Genomic DNA, 17092 nt, shown 5'->3' with positions numbered 1-17092 from the left:
CCTAATTTTTTCCATGCAGTATTTATTTTTTGTCCCAATCAAAGTAATGTAATTGGGACCAAAAGAAGAAGAAGTCCTGTAACCTTTTTCAACAGCCATGATGCAATGAAGCTAAACCGGCACATTACAGGACTTTCTCTTCTTTTTGACCCAATTAAATTACTTTGATTGGGACAAAAAATAAATATCACATGGAAAAAAATTTGAGAATTTTTAAAGAACTGTTTTTTATTTCAGGCCAGTCAAAGAAGAAAGTGCTAAGGTAGCTGTAATGCTGAATATTAAGAAAACAAAAAAATAATGACCATAGAAGAATGATATGAATTCATCCTAGATGATGACAAACTAGAAATAGTCAAAGAGTTCCCATACCTTGGATCAAACATTGATCAGAATGAACATTTGCTCTCTTCCAGGAGTGGGGATGGGGGAATCAGTAGTAGAAGGGGGCCAGAAACATCCTTCTCCTTGCATTCCAGTTGGCAGCTGAATAGACCTCCTCTACCTCATACAGTTGCTGGCTCTGAAGACAGGCTTATAGTAAGACTGTATAGTCTTACTGAATACAAAGCAGTTATGGATCTGTAACTCTAGGTGACAAATTTATAATGCCAATATAGAAACCCATCCACCCATTTGTGAGAACTTTCATCCACTTTGGGGTTTTTTTTTGTGTGTGTGTGTAATTTTTAGGGCTCCATGTGCCCCACAAAGTACCCTAGGGTATAGAAATGCCCCCTATACCTGCCACAGCTGCCACCTCTACCCTAGATTGATTTTTCATGTGACATGAATTAATTTATTTTGCCTGCAGCCACCTCAATGCTTGCCAGATCGGAGCTGCGGGAACTGCCTGCTGCTGCCCCGATCTGGCCTTTCCAGAGTGCAAAAAAGAGCTGCAAAAAGTGACTCCTTTTTGCACCCTGGAAAGGGTGCCATAACACCAGCGCCGCAGCTTTACGGTGCTCCTTTGGCACTGCATCATGAACATAGCATCAGAGGAGTGCTGTGATGCCGCATGCCGTGTGGTGCGGCATGCGGCATCACGCCACCATGAGGGTGGAGTAGGGGCGTGTGTCGGTCTACACAGCCCCACAGTCTTTCTTTTTAAAAACAAAGCAGCAATATAGAAGGGTTTTTTATTTGCACACCGTTAGTAATCCTCATTTTCTGAAGTGGGCTTGCTTGATTTCATTCTTGGGTAATAAGGGAGTAGAGTACAAAATCCTTTAGTGCAGGTGGTGAAAGGCATTATTCTTACCATATGTTTGACCACAGCTCTAGTGCATTCTTTCCCAGCAATTGGGAAAAACTTGGGCTTTAAAGAATGCTCACGCTCATGGTCTAGGAATGTTGGATAGTTCCAGAGCCCACACAGGAAAGAAGCTTACTACTTTATTGATAGTTGCAAAAGGTTAATGATACCACCTAAGTATCTTTAAGTGACATGGCTGAGCTTAAACTCTGATCTTGATCAAATCAGCAGGGGGGAAAAATGGTGGTGATGGAGGAGGAATCAAACAGAAATGATTCAAAAGAAAAATGCCAGTCACTAGACTTACTTAGACAGAAAGCAGAACTTTATTTTTTTTAAAGTGGGGGATTTAATTATCAAAATAACTGCTTGGCACTTCTTACTTGGGAGCCTGATGAATTCCTCATATTGAGGATGGAGCAAACTTGTTTTCTGCTGCTCCAGAGAACAGGACCCGAAGCAATGGATTCAAATTACAGGAAAAGATTCCACCTAAACATTAGGAAGAACTTCCTGACAGTAAGAGCTGTGTGACAGTGGAATATGTTGCATCAGAATGTGGGGACGTCTCCTTCTTTGGAGGTTTTTAAACAGAGGCTGGATGGCCATCTGGGGGGTGCTTTGATTATGATTTCCTGCATGGCAGGGGGTTGGACTGGATGGCCTTCCAACTCTGCAATTCTATGATTCTGTGAATATAACTGAATTTTTAGACTTTCCTTGGGCTGTGGGAAAGGGAACAGTTACAATGAGAACCTGTTCTCCAAAATTTACCATGGCATCACTGCTGCTGATTGAATACATTATCAATAAATAAGGTCATTATTGTAAGCCTCTGCTGCTTCAAGCTACGTAGACCACACAGCTAGAATTTGAAAACAGATTAAATAATTGGTTAGCCAGATTAGATTTCCACTCTACCAAAGGATAGGGTTTTGAACTACAATTCCATGATTTCCCCAATCAGTGTGGTTCTGCTGGCCAAGGAATTCTGGAAGCTGTAGTCCAAAAAAGTAACTTTTCTGAGTCCAGCAAGGAATAATACTCAATAGAAGAGGGAGATGATCAAAGTTGCTGAGATGCCTGTGTGGTCTGACCGATTTAACAATTTTCAGATGCTGCAATAGAAATTTTTCCTACCAAGCAAGTTAAGTAGTCAATGGGGAATTAGTGCCATTTTTCATTTTGTTGCTTTGTTCTTTGATGATTTGCTGAAATGAAATATTTTAAATCTCAGAGATTTTATTTGTTGGCATTTCCATGTTGGGATGCCAAAAGTAGAGTTCAAGAGACAACTTGGCTCAGATTCTCTCCCAAGCAAGTCTTCATTTGGTGGGGAATGGAATTCATATCATGCCTATAAAATTGTATATCAAAAGATTATTCCTGCTCCCATTCCTTTTGCTGTCATGGTCAAAATACTAGTGGAAATGGTGGTGTGCCTTTAGCATGGTCAAAAGCATAGAAAAGTTAGAGGTTTTTTTTTTACAACTCCAATAATCCCCCAACCAACATGGCCCAAAGGTTAGGGGATTCTGGGAGCCGTGGTCAAAAAAAAAGTAATGTTTTAAACTATGCAAAAATATATATGTCTGCATGATTTTCCTGAGGTTTCTGTTATTCTCTTCTTTTTTTCAGGCATCACAACAGTTTTAGGACTGGGCCTTGTGTCTCCTAATGCAGCTTTTACACAAATGGTGACTACCTTTGGACTTGCTGGAATAGTTGGCTACCATACAGTTTGGGGTGTGACACCTGCTCTTCACTCTCCTTTAATGTCAGTAACAAATGCCATTTCGGGTAAGCCTAGATTCTTGCACTTCAATTTTGCCTTTTGTAGAGTGCTTAGTATTACTATGGGGACATGCTCCAGTCTGTGCAGGGAAACTTGTAGTGAGCTTATTCATTCAGATTGAAAGACATAATGAGTGATACATCTTAGAAGTATTACCTTTTAGGGGAGGGAAATCACGGCTCTCATATTTTCCCAGCCAACATGTTTATTTGTCATACTGAGATTCTGAGAGTTGTCATCCCAAAAATGACTTCCCAGCTCTGCTCCATGTTGGGTTGTTTTTTAGAGTATATCTCCCTGAAGATGACTTAATGTGTTTGAGTTATCAGGTACAACCATCATGTAAGAACACATAATGTATGGTTTCATCCAGAGTGTTCGGAAGTGATCTTCCACATATGCCAATACAAATAAAGCTGTCGGTGCAAATTAGGTTTAATCTTTTTCTGTGATGAACTATTAATGTTTATCAATTTTTATATGTGATATGTCCCATCTACTGTTTTGACACAAAAAGAGCAGTACGTATTTTCTGCATGGCAACTGCCACATACAGTAATGCCCACTGGCACTGTGAATACCATCAAACATTTCCTTGACAGTGTGATTCCAGGCTGCAGAATGAAGGGCTTAAAAAACACATACACACTATGCTCAAGTGTACAGCTTCAGTTGGATCCCATTTCCCATCAGGCCCACCCGGTATGACTAATAGTCAGGGCTTGATGGGTCACATATTTCAACCACATCTGGATGGCCATAGTCTCCTCACATCGCCAGTCAGTGGTCCAAGAACATCTGTACCACTTGACATAAATGAGATATGTCTTTTTACTTTGATGTAGGAATGGCCATCTCCTCAGGTGTTAGAATTTTAGTTAGACTTGGAAACAAATGGGTACTATTTTTTATTATTATTATTTTATTATTACTAGCGCAGATGCTAGAAGAGAGGCTCAAATGGATACTACTCTAAAGTTTTTATATCTTTCTAAAAAACCCAGATTAAGCAGTTTCTAACTGCAATTGACAAAAAGACTATGCTTGCTAACATCCTTTCACAGTGAGGAAAAGCTTCTGTCCCTGAAGTACTTTCTTAGTACTTTCTTTCTGCACTACAGAAATCATGCAGTTTGATACTGCCTTAACTGCCATGGCTCACTGCTGTGGATTCCTGGGATTTGTAATTTGTTGTGGCATGTGAGCTCTCTGACAAAAAAGTCTAACTATCTCACAGGACTACAAATCCCACAAATCCATAGCACTGAGCCATGGCAGTTAAAGCGGTGTCAAACTACATTATTTTTGCAGTGCAGATTAGACCACAGTCCACTTGCTCAGAAGATGAGTAGTGATACGTTGGCATTTGACTAATTGTATTCAACTGCAACAGGAAACGTCTGCTATACAAGAGATTTTGAGAAGACATTGCTAATTACACATTCTTTATGTTACAAACGCTACATTTTCCCCTCCTCTAGGACTCACTGCTGTAGGTGGTTTGGTGCTGATGGGGGGATCTTACCTACCTTCCAGCATACCACAAACATTAGCTTTACTGGCTGCATTTGTTTCATCTGTCAATATTGCAGGTAAAGATTCATTAATGCATGTAATTTGCTCTGTATTTATTTTAATCGTTTGTGTCAGCTCAATGTCAACTGTCATTCTAAAATGGTCCTGATATTATTTTTTTTAAATTATCAGAACAACTATCAAATCTTAAAAGAACAGTATGTGTTTAAAAAAATGCTAATTGTTAAGATTCCTTCCCATGTTGAACACAGATCTTAGTGATGACATTGCTTAAGGTGACTCTATTATGGTGTTTTCTTAGAATCAGAGAATCATAGTTGGAAAAGACCTCAAGGACTATTAAGTCCAACTCCCTGCCATGAAGGAATACACAATCAAAGCACCCACAACAGATGGCCATCCAACCTCTGTTTACAAACCTCCTAAGAAGTAGGCTCCACCACCCTCCAAGGGAATGTGTTCCACTACGAAACAGTTCTTGGTGTCAGGAAGTTCTTCCTAATGTTGAGGTGGAATCTCTTTTCCTGTAGTTTGAAGCCATTACTCTGGGTCCTATTATCTGGAGCTTCAGAAAACAAACGTGCTCCATCTTAATCTCTATTCCTTCATCCAAGTTATTGATAAATACATTGAAAAGCACTGGGCCCAGGTCAGAACCCTGTGGCACACCACTAGCCACTTCTCTCCAGGATGAAGAGGAGCCATTGCTGAGCACTCTTTGGGTTCAGCTGGTTAACCAATTAGAAAACCACCTAACAGTTGCCTTGTTTGCCAGAATATCACAGGGGACCTTGCCAAAGGCCTTACTAAAATCAAGATATGCTACACCCATAGCACTCTTCTAATGCTATTAAGCTACCAAGCTTGGTAATCTAGCCAGCTGGTAATTTTGTCAAAAAAGAGACCCCCAAATCAGACTGAGGACTTGTTTTGGGAAACTACTGTACTGACTTTTTGAGACGATGGCATTCCCTGATAAATACTCACACACCTTCTGTTAAATGATCTCCTCTAGAATCTTTTCTAGTATTGAAGTCAGCCTAACTGGGAAGTAATTGTTTGGGTCCTCTTCTTTTTCCCTTTTTGAAGATTGGGACAATATTTGCGCTACTCCAGTCTGCTGCAACTTCTCCTGTTCTCCAGGAATTCATAAACATTATTGACAGTGGCTCTGAGATTACTTCTGCCAGTTCTTTTAATACCCTTGGATGTAGTTCATCTGGTCCTGGAAACTTGAATTTATCTACATTACCCAAGTGTTCCTGTACTACCTGTTTACTTATTCTGTGATGCATATCCCCTATTGTGTCCCCTGCTCCATTTTTCTTAAGCTGAGCACCCTTTTTCTTTTGTGAGAAGACTGAGGCAAAGAAGGTGTTGAGTAGTTCTGCCTTTTCTCTGTCCCGTGTTCGCAATTCACCATTCTCTCCATGCATTTGCCATACCATTTTCTTCTTCCTTTTGCTGTGGACATAACCAAAACAGCCTTTTTATTTAGGGCTGGAGCATGGCTTTGGAGCAGCTTCTGGCCTCTTAGGATGCATGCATCATTTAAACAGCATACCTCCAAAGTGACCCAAAGCAGCTTTATTTTGGCCTGTCTGTATGGGCTCTTAGTTGATTCTGTAATGCTAGAATGACATATTTCTGCTCTTGGGTTCCCCTAACCTCCTACCCTCTCTTTACTGTTTGGAATGAGGTTGGGTTAGAGCCCTTTTACGTTTTAGTTAATGTTTTATGCATTAGTTAGTTTGTGCTTATTGTTTTAGTTTAATATGCAAGTGTGATCTATATATGCCTTTCTATGTATGTATACTTTTTATTTATTCTCCCCTTCTTTTTTTCTTCTGAATGCTTTCAATATTGGTGTTGAATTACCCTGTCTATATCAAAGCAAATAAATAATATAGACTATAGAGAATCACCTTCCATACATAGTATAGAGGCGGGTGTAAAGCAAGAGAAAACCTAATTCAAAAGTCCACTCTCAGAGATACAAGACTTGAAAAGTTCAAAAGTGCTACTTTTGAATATTTGCCATTAAGTATTTTGACGCCTAATCCATCTACTGGACAGTAATTGCTCCTTTATTCACATTTTGTTGCACCTCCATGTTCATTTTCATTCTAACCAATGGTGTTTTTAAAATAATTCTCATAGGTGGATTCTTAATTACTCAGCGAATGCTGGATATGTTTAAGCGACCAACAGATCCACCTGAATATAACTATCTTTACCTCCTCCCCGGCTCAGTTTTTGTTGGAGGATATGGCATGTCTCTTCTCAGTGGATACAGCATTGAGCAGGTAAGAAATAATTTCTGATTTTTGCTTCTCATTCATATGGTTTATTTTAGCAAAGATGAGGAGTAAATTAACCAGATCAGTCTGGGAGAAATGAGATCAAGAGCTTCAAAATTATTGCCAGTAAGTTGGGTGAATCATGGTGAATCAGGAAGCATGGTAAGCGTCAGAAATCTTATCACGCAATCTATCTACTGGAAAGAGGATGAGAAGAGAGTATTATCTAGTTCAAAATTCTGTTCTCCCAATAGCTGACCTATAGGAAAGCTACAAGCAGGCAACACACACACACACGTGTATAAGTCTAGAAATTTTAGTCAAAAAATTGACCCCCCAAAACCTGAGTTGACTTATCCATGGGTCAGTACTATACTTTAACTCTTATTTAAAAAGGAACCATGTCCTGGTGAAAAGCAAGAGCATAATCTGTCCTGGAGTCATTGATCCCCCCCCCAATTCTCTCATCCATCCAATCTTTAGGATGAGCACAAACAGTTGTGCCTGCTGGAATTTTGTAAATTGTTTGGCACTGTTTTCCTTGCTTCATTCTTTAGATCCTGTGTCACATGCTCCTATGTTTTACTCTCAACTTGTACATGGGTCATATCAAAGTCCATAATTTTGGCCCTAAAACTTACCCTTGACTTATACATGAGGTCAACTTTTAGTCGAGTATATATACGGTATATCCTCCATCTCACATTCCCCAACAATTTGTCTGTAGAGACAGACTGCCTCTGATACTTGCAGTGATACATAGCCATCCTGACTACGCTACCCATGAATTCATCTAACCTTCTCGGGCAGCCTATGTCTTGTAGCTGTGGATTCAATAGTTTAAGTAGGGGTCCCATATTGGGAGAAAGCTGGAATATAAATTAATTAAATAAATAAATAACTTCCAACAAGGGAAATCCAAAATAATTTTTAAAATCTCCTCTACCATGATTTGCCATGTTAGTCTCAAAGGTTTTACAAGATCCCTTTGCATACTGATTTTTCAGACTAACATGGCTGAATTATTGAATCAGTTATTTTTCAGTCTCCACATTTTCTACATTTAAATACAGGTTTTTGATCAGGTTTTTGTGCTGCTCTGCTGACCACTTTGAAAGTTGATTAAAATGCATCTAATTTATAGTACTTCATACGCAAATTTTAATTTATACATCTAGGCTATGACTCACAGGGGTTTATTAGGTCTGGCTCATCCTCCTCTACATTTTGCTTTGGCTTTGATTAGTGGATCCTAGATCTCTAGAAAAAAACAAAACAAAATCAATCCCAGAATCCAGAAGTCACCCTTGCTCCCAATTTGGATTATTTACAGCCTGACTTTTATTAACATCTTGTGGGTATGTGGTTGTCAATGAAAACAAATTGGGTCATATAGTCTCTTTCCCTCTTAAAAGTAACACTGTATGTTTGCACTTAGAAATAAACTTGCATATAGCACCACATGTTATCTATAAATGCATGTCCATGCAGGGATTTCAAAGTATCTTGGCCTATCAAAAGTACACTAAAGAACTAAAGTAAGAGCGCAATCCAACAGAATGATCTCACCAGAGTGGCATCTTAAAAATGCGTTTGAACTAGTGGTCTGCACTTCTTCTCCACATAAAGAAACTGGCTGAAGCCTTTTAAAATAAGACTCAGTATGCAAAACAATAAATCTAGCAAGGAGGTTTCAATTTAGTAACTTTAATCTTGAGGTAATCAGTTGTTCCTTTTGTTATCATCTTCTAGAGTCACTGCAATATGGATCCACCCACCCACCCATCCATCCATCATTTTACAGTGGCCCCTTGATATCTACTGGGGTTTAGTTCCAGAACTCGCTGTGGATACCAAAATCTGTGGCTGCTCAAGTCCCATTATATACAGTGATGTAGTAAAATGGCATCCCTTATATAAAATGGCAAAATCAAATTTGTTTTTTGGAATTTTTGGAAGGCTATACTTTCAAGCCATGGAATCTGTGGATGCAGAATCTTGCCTTTGTCTCAGAATGCAATTCAAGGTGACTTACCAAAAGGCATCTAATACAGTAGAACACATATAGTTTAAAAATCTGCAAAAATAAGGTTAAAACAGTATTAAACAAAAACAGAATTAAAACCATTTAAAATCTTATTTTAAAGCAAAAGATTAAAAATATTACAACACTATAAAAAGCCCTTTCCTTGTTAAAGCTTTGCTGGAAGTGAGAGGTCTTAACCTGCCACTGAAAAGACAAATGAAGAAGGAAACATTTTAGATTCCTCAGGGAAGGAGTTTCAAAGTGTGGGAGCAGCCACAGAGGAAGCCTTCTCCATGTTCCCACCAACTGTGCCTGTGAAAGTGGTAGGATAGAGACAAGCGTCTGCAGATTTTAAATCTTGGAGAGGCTTATATGGGAAGAGACAAATTTCTTCCTAGTTATTTACCTACACACCTCTTCAATTACATTTAAAAGCTTGAAATAGAAGACCCTTTATAGCAGAGATGAAAGGTGTGTCACTCTCCATAAGACAGCAACTATGACAATCCCTCACCCTTGGATGTATTTGACTTTCCCTCTTCAGACATACCTTATTTTGTATCTTGATGGCAAATAAAACACAAGGAGAAATGGAGATGTCGGATCTAGACTTTGTACTGTTGTGGATTGCCTACATCACTTAAACACTTTGCTTCATTTTTTCTCCTTTTCTTTTCTTCAGATGATGTATCTGGGCTCAGGCCTTTGCTGTGTTGGTGCACTAGCAGGTTTGTCTAGTCAGAGTACATCTAGACTTGGCAATGCTCTAGGAATGATTGGGGTTGCTGGTGGTCTAGCCGCTACACTGGGTGCTCTGAAACCATTGCCAGAACTACTTGCCCAGATGTCTACGGCCATGGCCATGGGTGGCACCATGGGTAAGTGTGCAGTTCAATGTACTAACCCAGTGATTTTTCCACTCTGCCCTAGGGAAAGGTGGTATTTCATGCAAGCTTCTCAGCGATATCATGTTGAAGAAATGAGTATTGGGTTAGACACACTAAAAATGGCTGTTCTTTCTCTATAACTGGATGGGCAAAGTATGGCCTGTGGGCTGCATGTCACCCACAGGACCCCTACATGCTGCCCATAGGACAACCCAGAAAATCTCTGCAACCTCCAGCCCCAGCAATTTTTTTTTTTAAATGTGGGGCCTGATTTTTGGGCACGTTTTTGTCCCCAAATGGGCTGTTATCATTTAATAGTCTAGTCAGAAGCCAATGTAACCTTTATGCCTCCAAAACAATGCCTCACAATTTTTTTATCATACACAATAGTATATAGGCAGACTATTGTATGAAGAGAGTATTCTATAATAATAATAATAATAATAATAATAATAGAGTATTCTATAAAAGTATCATCTTTGCATCCAGGGAGAGTTCGGGCCTGATCTGCTCTAGGACCCATGCATTGGTCTTTTTTGCCGTCCAGAGTACTCTCAGAACCACATCTCAAGCAATTTGATTTTTTTCTTATTAGTTTTCTTTACTATCTAGCTGTCACAACCATACATATTTTTATACATGAGCTGTCTTGGGTCTCTTTCTGGGAGAAAGGCTGGATAAAAATATAAATAAATAAATAAATGGGAAATACGATTGCGTGACACATTATTACACTTCAGGATTTTGTATAGTTCCTTTGTAGATGTTCTTTGAAGTCCTAGTCTTCTTCTGATTTCTTGACTACAGTCTCTCATCTGACTGATGATTGAGCCCAGTTATGGAAACTCTTGAACTATTTCAATGTCTGCACCATCTCTTTTAAAATTATGTAGATTGTCTGTGGCCATAATTTTTGTTTTCTTAATGTTCAGCTGTAAACCTGCCTTTGCTATATAATTTTTCCATATCTCTGATATTTTCTGCTAGCATTATGGTGTCACCTGCATATCTTAGACTGCTGATGCCCCTTTCTCCAATTTTCATGCCTCCCTCCTCTGAGTCCAGTGCTGCTTTTTGTACGATGTTCTTGGCATACAAGTTAATAAATAGAGTGATCGAATGCAGCCTTGCTTAATTCCCTTTCCAATTGGAAACCATTCAGTTTCTCCATATTTTGTCCTAACAGTAATCTCTTGTCTTGAGTACAGGTACTCAGGACAAGAAGACTATTAATATTGTGGCATACCCGCTTCTTTAAGAGCGATCCATAGTTTCTCATGAACTATGCAATCAAATGCTTTGGGCTGATCTTCTTTTGAAATTCCTTAGTACTAACTGGCTAAGATATATTCTGAGCTCACTGACAAATACCCATTAAAAGTAATTGTGTTTAAAGAGGAATCTATCAATTGATTGTTGCAGTTTGTTCACGGGAATCTTATCTGTTCCAAATTCATGAATGGGAAGATACTATTTCTGATTTCTACTCCTAGTGATATGACGATCTCTCTTGTAAAGTGTGTGCAATCCCTTAGTGGCATCTAAAGCATCACTTGGGAATTAAGGTATATTCTGCTCCAACAGGTGGCACTCTTGACTAAGAGGAAAGCAGAAGATAATGAAGTAAGATATGTATATTTTAAACATAGGAAACATTTCATCTGGAACCAAACCTGCCAGCTAGGAAACAAAGGACTTTGTCATGACAGCAATGTTTATTTACATATGTTATGTTACTTCTCCAAAGTCCTTTTGGATCCTCAAAATGCCAGAAATAACTTGAAAAATCAGCTGGCATAATTTGTAACCTGGAAAGTTTTTTTGATTCCACTTTGTAAAGAAGCTGTCCACCGTTGTGAGATTCATTTTTAAAGCAAGACTTTATATATCCTATACTTTTTTTCAAAGATTTGGTGTGTAGTTGAGAAATCCAACTTAGTCCATCAAAAATTATCCTAGTCTAGGTTTAGGGTGTGTGAGTGTTTGCTTTTTTGATATCTGGAACTCTTACATCCATACGTATTCACTGTTTCTGCACCTGAAACAGATCATTGGATAAGAGTGCATGAGTTAAGACTACAACACATCTTAACAGAAATAAATACTTGGTGAGAATATTGCTTCTTCTAAAACGCATCTTAAAAAGTGTCCACTACCACATGTTGGATGCATAATATGGAGCCGAAACTGAGCTTGAATGATGATCCTGTGAACACTGGTAATGAAAAGGACAACAGCAAAGTCATCCAGTTATATAGATGCTATTTTTTGAACATGACTGTTGGCGTAGAAGAAATGAGGCTGTATTGAATATGCAGTGACAGCAAACACACAATCACTATATCTTATCCAGATGGAAGTTAGTGTAGGCTTGTGATAACTGTCATGAGAATAGTCTTACAGCAGTGCCAAACATTTGAATGAATGGTTTTGCAGTGAGAACCTTCACCTTGTGTCTTGGGTCTGAATAAAATAAGTAAATCAAGATGTAATCCAGTATTGTGATGTTAGGTCTCCTGACTATTAAGTAACTAGGTCTCCAGTTGCATTCCACTATGCATTTCACCAGACAAGCGAATTAATACTGGGAAGTAACTTTGCATATATGTGTTAGTGGTCTTCAACATTTCTGACTACAGAAAATGTTGTCAATGCAACCCTGCTATAACTTCTCCAGTACAGTACTTGCTGCCTGAGGCAGTTGCCCTCTTCTCTTTCATCATAGGGGCCACTTTCGCAAAGAGATAATGCTGTGACTGTGAATTATTGTGAACAATCCAAGAGATGCCCTCAACATCCTCTGTGACCCTGCAAGGTATCCTGGGCCCCTCACAGACTGGAAAAGATCAATATACACCCCCATATTAAAAAAAAAAAAAGGAGACACAAAAGATTTAAGCAATTACAGGACCTTTACATTATATTGCTCTCCCATGCAATCAAAACCATGCTCAAAATTCTGTCGCAGAGACTCCAACCACATATGAAGCAAGAAATTCCAGGGGTGCAAGCTGGATTCAGAAAAGGAAGAATCACTATTGGGATCACGTTGTAAACAAACCTTGGTTAATGAAATGTACCAGAGAATTCCAGATAAAAATAAGTATCTGTTTTATGCATTACAGTAAAGCCTTCTATTGCATAGATCACAAAATGTTATGGAATGCTCTCAAAGAAATGGGAATTGTCCTAGTCATTATCATTTGATTAATGATATTAGAGCATTAGATGAATGATATATTACTGTTCTCTGGCCAGGACTCTCAGGTTCACCTTCAGAGGAGGATTCATCCATCAAGGGCATGACACTGTGATGAGGCTGTAGCCTGAATCAGTCTGGTTTTGCTCAGCAGTCTCTAAACATTGTTGCTCTCATAGCTGCCAGTGACACTTAAAAAAATGTTTTTCAAGGAGGAGGCTTTAAATGAGCTTATAATTTCCCATTGTTTCCTTTCTCTTTGCACAAAAATGGGAAAAATCTTAAGGCAGTAAACAGCCTTTTGTTGCTCAACTGGCTGTTTATACTTTTTGAGAGTGGTATGAAATACAAGAGAACACTTTTAAAAATCTTGGATCTAAATCACTTCATTTTGCAGGTCTCACCATTGCGAAACGGATTGAAATCTCTGACCTTCCGCAGCTTGTTGCTGCATTTCACAGTCTGGTTGGCTTGGCAGCAGTTCTGACATGCGTCGCCGAGTACATGATTGAATATCCACACCTTGATGTTCACCCATCTGCTAATGTCCTTAAAACGGTTGCCTATCTGGGCACCTACATTGGGGGTGTAACATTCAGTGGCTCTTTAGTAGCATATGGAAAACTTCAAGGTATGTCTCTCCATGCACAAAATTGTATCTAAACTTGTGTTAGGATTGCTAAAGGCTCTGAAAGAGTTAAGATCTCTGTTCACACTGAATTAAGTGCAAGGTTAGGGCTCAGCGTCTTTTAGCAGATCAAGAGATAAAGCCCAGTAGTTTGTAGCCAGTCAAACTGTGAAGTCCAGTGCAAAAAAACAAAGTAAAAACAAAATTTAAAACCCACAAAACAGTGATACCTTTACTGCAACAACTAAAAAGCACAAAAATCATCATGAAAATTTTCAAAGCTACAAACTTTCAAATCCTTTTAGTTAGTCGGATAAACATATCACTGTTTTTTGTTGTTGTTGTGGTTTGCTGCATGGCCAACATGGCTATCTCCGAGTATGTTTCCAGGGGTGGGGGGAAGGAAAAGAAAAGAAAAGAAAAAAGAAGACTATGTGCTTGTATACACAGGCCAAAATAAAGCTGCTTCAGGTCACTTTGGAGGTATGCTGTTTAAATGATGCATGCATCCTAAGAGGCCAGAAGGCATGCTCTAGTCCTAAGGGCCAGAGCGCAGCTTTGGCACCATTTCTGGCTTCTTAAGATGCACGTGTCATTTAAACAGCATACCTCCAAAGTGACCTGAAGCAGCTTTATTTTGGCCTGTCTGTATGGGCCCTATCTTAAGCTATTAGAGTTTCTGAAAACATGAGGGAGACATAGTTGGCATTTCTTTCTTTAGTTCTTTCTTAACTGGCATTAGAGCAACAAAGGAGAACATCAAATTCTGTTCAGCAACATGTTAAACTTCCATATTGTTGTTCTAGGTGTATTAAACTCTGCTCCACTTCTACTCCCTGGTCGCCATTATTTGAATGGTGGATTGTTGGCAGCTTCAGCAGGTGGAATGATACCCTTTATGCTGGACCCCAGCTACACCACTGGCATGGCTTGTCTTCTTGGAGTTTCAGGACTCTCTTCAATCATGGTATGAATACAGATGACAATGCTGAATTTTTTAAAAAAACATTTCCTCCACCCCCATTCAGATGGGCCAGGGACCTGCTAAGTCAGATCCAGTGGTGTCACTAAGGTTGGTGTCACCTGGGGTGGTGGCAGCAGTGGATTGCCATACCTTCAACTCCCCTCCCAGCCAAACCCAGAAAGAGCTGGGTGAGGCAATGGGATTGCCCTGCTCTGCCTTCTCTCTTGCTGGGCCCACCTGACCAGACTAGGAAAGACCTGTGTGGCTGGACAGCCAGGCAGTTTGATGGACTATGGTTGGTCACTCCTTTGGACCTACGATGGTAGTGCTATGTGGTAGGTTAAAGAGCATGGTCAGTAGCAGACTTGTTTTTATTAGGCCAACTCTCACATTTACTGACTTCTTAGATGCCAGCATTGATTACTACACCAAAATGTGGTTTAACTGGTTGGGGGAATTCCATCACAGAATGCCAACATTTGGTATGAGGAGCCACCTTGTGAGTCTGCCAGACCAAAAAGCTGGGCATAAATTTAGTAAATAAATAAATAGCAGGGACACAGTCTGTGCTGTAGAGCATAAACAAGATAATTTGAGAGATATAGTTGCTGTTGCCTTGGTCCTACGTTATGAAGAAAAACAAAGAAGTTAGTCCGATAAAGCATATTGTTTTTTTCTGTTGTGTGTGCAAGAACTATGAAATAGGTGGCATTTCTTTTGCTGGGTGATGACCACCCAAATGCTCTCTAGCCTATTTTGAATTTAAAATAAGGTAGCACAAACATGTCCCATTAATATCCAGCATCTGCTAAACAACAGCAAGAGACAGCTGTGGATGGAGAGGGTGGGACTGGCCCTGTTCCAAGAACTCTGCAAAGCCCTCTTCAAAATATTTATGCAGCTCTAAAGAAATTCCATGACAAATCTAGTGGAACCCCTGCAGGATTCCACAAACCACATGTGTTGGGTTCCCAAAGCTTTTTAGCTGTAGGCAGCATGGTAAAATAAGCCATCAATTTAAGCAGTCAGATGTCCTTATAATCCTAGACTCAAGGGGTTGAAAGAGATCGAGATCGGGAGATCACATTATAAACTGGTACAGGGAAAGAGACAATGTCAGGTCCACCCTGCCAAGATGTCCAGTCCCTTGAGGTCCTGTTGACATACATAAAATATGTAGGCGCCAGGGACATGGCAGGAGTAATCATTAAAACATTTCATTTGCCTCACCATTATTACTTTTTAAAATACAGCCAGTATTCTGTATCAACTACATAGTTAAGCATTTTAAACTTAATCCAGAGAATACACACTAAGTCAGTAGATGATACAGAATATGTACTGGACTAAGGCCTGATTCCCACTACCCTTTACACTGGATCGCAAATCGGCTTGAACCGGTTCAAATGACCCTGATTCCCACTTGAATCGATTTGCTGAAGTGATTTGGGGGGGGGGCACACGCTAGACCTATTTAACCCACATCTTTTTGACACTGATGTATTCCGTGTCTTTTTGGATAAATTGATTCTGCGCAAGTGTGCGGATTTGAATCAATTTAAATTTGCCCTTCGGCCGGCTGGAGTGGGTCCATTTTGAACCAATTCATTTGTGAATGTGAACCACAAGTGGGTTATTTTACAGGGAAAAAATACGTTCGGGACAAATGTAGTGTGAACCACGCTCCGCTGTTGAATCAGTCCATCGAATTTTGTTTCCATTAGGTGGTGAAGAGAAGGAGAGGTACCTAGTTAAGTATAATTAACTAAGTAGCTGATAAGAGTACAGTAATGAAATGTACTGGCTTACATTTGCTATAGAAAACATTCAATACGTGATCAATACTTTAAAAATCTGGACTGTTCTAATAACATCTCTGTTCAGCTGTACTAGATTTATAATGCACTGCCTATATCTAAGTGTATCTCCCACATTCCATGAGAAATCAAAGAGCTTACCATGTTTCAAAGCACCTTGTTAAACGCTGGGAGAGCCTTACACACATCTGATAGAGATTACAATTTTATTTGAACACTTACCACTCTCATTCCAGAATAAATTTTTTTGAAATGCCAAAGCCCCTTCTTCAGGACGTAAAGGAAATCACTATTGACCCCATAGTATATTCTGATCATTCTTCTATTAACTTAAATGGGCAATTTGCACCAGAGATCTCAAAAACATACATTTGGAGATTCAATCCTTTGCCACTTATGGTGGCAAATTTCAAAAAGCAAACAAAGAAGACACTGTAAAACACTTGCTTACTGAAAGTAAAACACCAGACATCTCAGAAACCCTACTATGGCACACTTTGAAAGCCATTCTTTGAGGACTCTTCATTCATGAAGGGGCCAGAAGAAAATGAAATAAAGAACTAGACAGAAAGTCACTAGTGCAAAAAAATAATGCAGCTGATTCAACTCCACAAAACCACATGCCGTTCTCAGGTGCCCTCAGCTATTCTTGCAAGTATGTTTTCCTTTAATATCTATCTATCTA

At 39.3% G+C, this 17092-nt stretch overlaps 1 protein-coding gene across 1 annotated transcript in view; it reads left to right on the top strand.

Moving 5' to 3' along the window:
• Positions 1-17092, top strand: part of LOC121935531 (NAD(P) transhydrogenase, mitochondrial-like) — a 53777-nt gene that overhangs the window by 29100 nt on the left and 7585 nt on the right. Inside the window, exons 11-16 of the mRNA XM_042477154.1 lie at positions 2894-3055; positions 4532-4642; positions 6747-6892; positions 9595-9790; positions 13396-13629; positions 14433-14593. Coding sequence (XP_042333088.1) covers positions 2894-3055; positions 4532-4642; positions 6747-6892; positions 9595-9790; positions 13396-13629; positions 14433-14593 — 1010 coding nt within the window. The remainder of the gene's footprint in view (positions 1-2893; positions 3056-4531; positions 4643-6746; positions 6893-9594; positions 9791-13395; positions 13630-14432; positions 14594-17092) is intronic.

Source organism: Sceloporus undulatus, chromosome 6 (genome assembly GCF_019175285.1).
Source record: "Sceloporus undulatus isolate JIND9_A2432 ecotype Alabama chromosome 6, SceUnd_v1.1, whole genome shotgun sequence".
Classification (NCBI taxonomy): domain Eukaryota; kingdom Metazoa; phylum Chordata; class Lepidosauria; order Squamata; family Phrynosomatidae; genus Sceloporus; species Sceloporus undulatus.
The sequence above is the reverse complement of the archived record's forward strand: the minus strand, read 5'-3'. Positions and strand labels throughout refer to the sequence as shown.